Source organism: Gavialis gangeticus, unplaced genomic scaffold, assembly GCF_001723915.1.
Source record: "Gavialis gangeticus isolate Ggan-Ray unplaced genomic scaffold, GavGan_comp1, whole genome shotgun sequence".
NCBI classification, from domain to species: domain Eukaryota; kingdom Metazoa; phylum Chordata; order Crocodylia; family Gavialidae; genus Gavialis; species Gavialis gangeticus.
The window spans coordinates 24,155,210-24,158,118 of record NW_017729029.1 but is presented as its reverse complement, the minus strand read 5'-3'; the positions used below and the strand labels follow the sequence as shown (position 1 = coordinate 24,158,118).

The 2,909-nt window shown below is 34.5% G+C and overlaps 1 protein-coding gene and 1 long non-coding RNA gene across 4 annotated transcripts in view; one reads left to right on the top strand and one right to left on the bottom strand.

Annotated features, from left to right (window-relative positions):
• The window catches only part of PCDH11X (protocadherin 11 X-linked), a 1,731,112-nt gene that overhangs the window by 342,613 nt on the left and 1,385,590 nt on the right, over window positions 1-2,909 (top strand). The window contains exon 5 of one of the 3 annotated variants that reach the window (XM_019521371.1): window positions 448-2,877. The exons of the other annotated variants lie outside the window; for them this stretch is intronic. Within the exon in view, the coding sequence (XP_019376916.1) occupies window positions 448-453 (6 nt within the window). The 3' untranslated portion in view covers window positions 454-2,877. Of the gene's footprint in view, window positions 1-447; window positions 2,878-2,909 lie in introns of those variants that run through there. 3 annotated transcript variants of the gene reach the window in all.
• The window catches only part of LOC109300630, a 7,985-nt gene continuing 7,572 nt past the window's right edge, over window positions 2,497-2,909 (bottom strand). The window contains exon 2 of the long non-coding RNA XR_002098282.1: window positions 2,497-2,707. This is a non-coding gene — a long non-coding RNA (uncharacterized LOC109300630). The remainder of the gene's footprint in view (window positions 2,708-2,909) is intronic.

The following is a 2,909-nucleotide window of genomic DNA, read 5'->3' as shown; positions in this document are numbered from 1 at the left end:
GGTTATATGTTATGTGTAATGTTTTGGTGTTTTTCTCTTAGATTGATTTTAGTAGGATGGCTGGGGGCTTAGTTTTAGCTTTGAGGAGATAAACTGGTGGGAGGTCTGGCATTGTGTTCCCACTTTGTATTATCACTTTGTGTTACCAGTTAAAATACCATCCACCCCAGTTACTTTTATACTCTGATTTTGTGTGTGTTTGCATTTGTGCATGCATGCATGCATTCACGTGTGTGTGTATCACACACAAACATATGCAGTCACTTTTACACTCACTCACGCATTTGACTCTTGCAGTCAAAAATTGCATTCCCCTTAGGAGTAGATGTACTGAATTCACAGAACTCGCAGGTGTCAACCTAGCAGAAATTTGAAGACAAACATTACAGTGTATGGGAAAAATGATGCAGGAAAGGGCTTTTCTCATGCTGTTTCTCTGTTTGCCAGCTCTGAACGTCATCGCATCTGATGTTATGTACTGAAGTCGTACGTGTACACAATGATGTTAAGCCAGCAAACATGAAAACATGGAAATAGCACGAGAAAGCCCTTTGTCCTGTCTCTGATTGCCGAAGACTTTTATCGTCTGATCTCCAGAGGGGTTTGGAAGTGGCCCAGAACTGTTCAAGCTGCCCTACTGAAAGGTATCCAGGGCAAGAATTTTTTTTTTTAAAGAAAAGAAAGACAAAGAGACTTTAGTGCGTTGTGCTATAGTGTTCTTTAATGTAGTTTTGCTAAGGAAAAAGTAAGTAATGTGACCCATCACTGCGTGGATGGTGGTTATGATAAATCAATGGTTTTCTTATGTTGCTTGTAATCACCTACTGGTTCTAGAACTTTTGTCCTTATTTATTTGTGTTGAAACAATTAGTAGTTTTATTTCTATAGATATTGTAAAAGGGAGCAATAAATTTTATGCATACATCAAAGAAGAAAGAGAATATAAAGTTCTTTATACTCCCTGCATTTTCTGAGTCACAGATACATTGTCACTTAGGACACATATTGCACCTTGAGGAGTAATTATTATTTATAGGTATTTCCATAAAATTGTTAATACTGATCCTGCTGCTAATGGATCATAACTAGGTATGATTGAATCACTTGCTGTTTATTTTCATAAGCTCAATAGGAGTAGTGGGAATATAAAAACTTCCTGCTTTCTTATACATAAAACCCCTATAGTGAACATTCACCTTTTCAATTACTAGCAAGTACTCACTTAACTTTTTAAAATAAACATTATTTTGTATTATGCTTCTGCAATCTTGATATACTCTGCACACCAGATATCATATGCTGAAACATTTTAAGTAATTTTATAAAAAATAAAACCGCTCGCTTTTAGTGGGATAAAGTAAAAATATCATACATTGGGTTGCACCTGAAAATGGGTTCATCCTTAGTCAGAGCAAGAAAAAAGTGCTGATTTCTATTATTGTGATTTTTTTTATAATTATTTTACTGTTCTGTTTAACATTTGCTTTTCTATAGTTAAATTAATTTTACATTTTAATTTGTTCTGAGTGCACCTGATTTTGCAAAATATCCCTAACACTTTCACTTGCAACTTGGTTGCAAGTGACTGTGTATCTATTGCCTCACATTTAAGAGAATAATGCTTAAAAGGGTGTGTGCATCATTTAATAATAATAGCATTTCATATAAAATACAATATCTCGTAGGAAGCAAAAGGAGTATAAAGAACCCTGTTTTCTGCACTCATGAAGATTCATATGATACTAGTTTACAACAATAAAATGGGGCTTAGTCTCTGTTTTTAACTCGGCTATATACAGTATGTGTAGTTTTGTTTAAAATGAAAAGTTATTAATGATTCATCAGTTACACTACACAATGAAAGTCTCACAGTACTGTATTTTTGATGTAAAGGTATTTAAATCAGGCTTGTACATAATATTCATATTGCCTCAGTCCCCTGACTGAAGAATTTCTGCAATGACTGTTGCCTAAAGTTCCCTTCACTTTTGCTATCTGGCTCTTTAAAAAATTGCTTACTTGGCTATCTGGTCTGTAAAATATAATAAATTCTATTAATAATGAAGTATGTATTGTAATTTAGCATATTGTATTGCATACTCATAGATACGACTTGTTGAAGAAGAATATTTAATTTTGTATAATGAAATCGTTCTTTTATCTGGCAAAAAGTTTATTTATTATAAGTTTTACCATTCATATTCATACTTTCTTTGCAGTTCTGACTCTTCCAGTTAAATGAGCAAAAGTTTCAATGGTTAGACATATAGTGATGATATTTATTGAGTTTTCTTTCAGTACTACAGTTTAGTGCTGGGGCATGGTGGCAGGGTGGTGAAAGTATCTTACTATGGCTTCAGAGGCATGACAAATTCAAATTCCATTTTATTCTTATCCTGAAGGCTGCCCTCATTTTATTCAAATGTACATCGGTACCTGGTCATTCAATCTGAGGAGTCAAAGGCAGTTGGATACAAGGCTGGCCACATCCCTGTCTTTTATGTCACTTATGGAAACTGGTGTGCCTAATCAGGCTACCTGTTTGGCTGTTTAGCTCAGGTGCACCTTTGACTTTTTTTACCGCAATCAGCCAGCTCTTGTGGCTTGCTACTTTCATTTTTCAGTATAGGAGTTGAGAAAAATCTGTATTGAAGTGGATGAGATTGAATTTAAGGAAGATAATTTGATCTAAAAAGCTGAACGTGACCTTTTCTAATGGCATGTTTTTGCCTAAATACTACATAATGTAAGTCTCTCATAAAGGATCTGTAAAGAAATCTATAGTTTGAACAATTGGCTTCTATGTTGGGAAGAGCTGTTCAGCAGGAACTCAGCCAGACTTCAGAACAATGAAAAAAGAAAAACAAACAAAAAAACAAAAAAAATTCTATCATGCAGGGGCTGAAGAC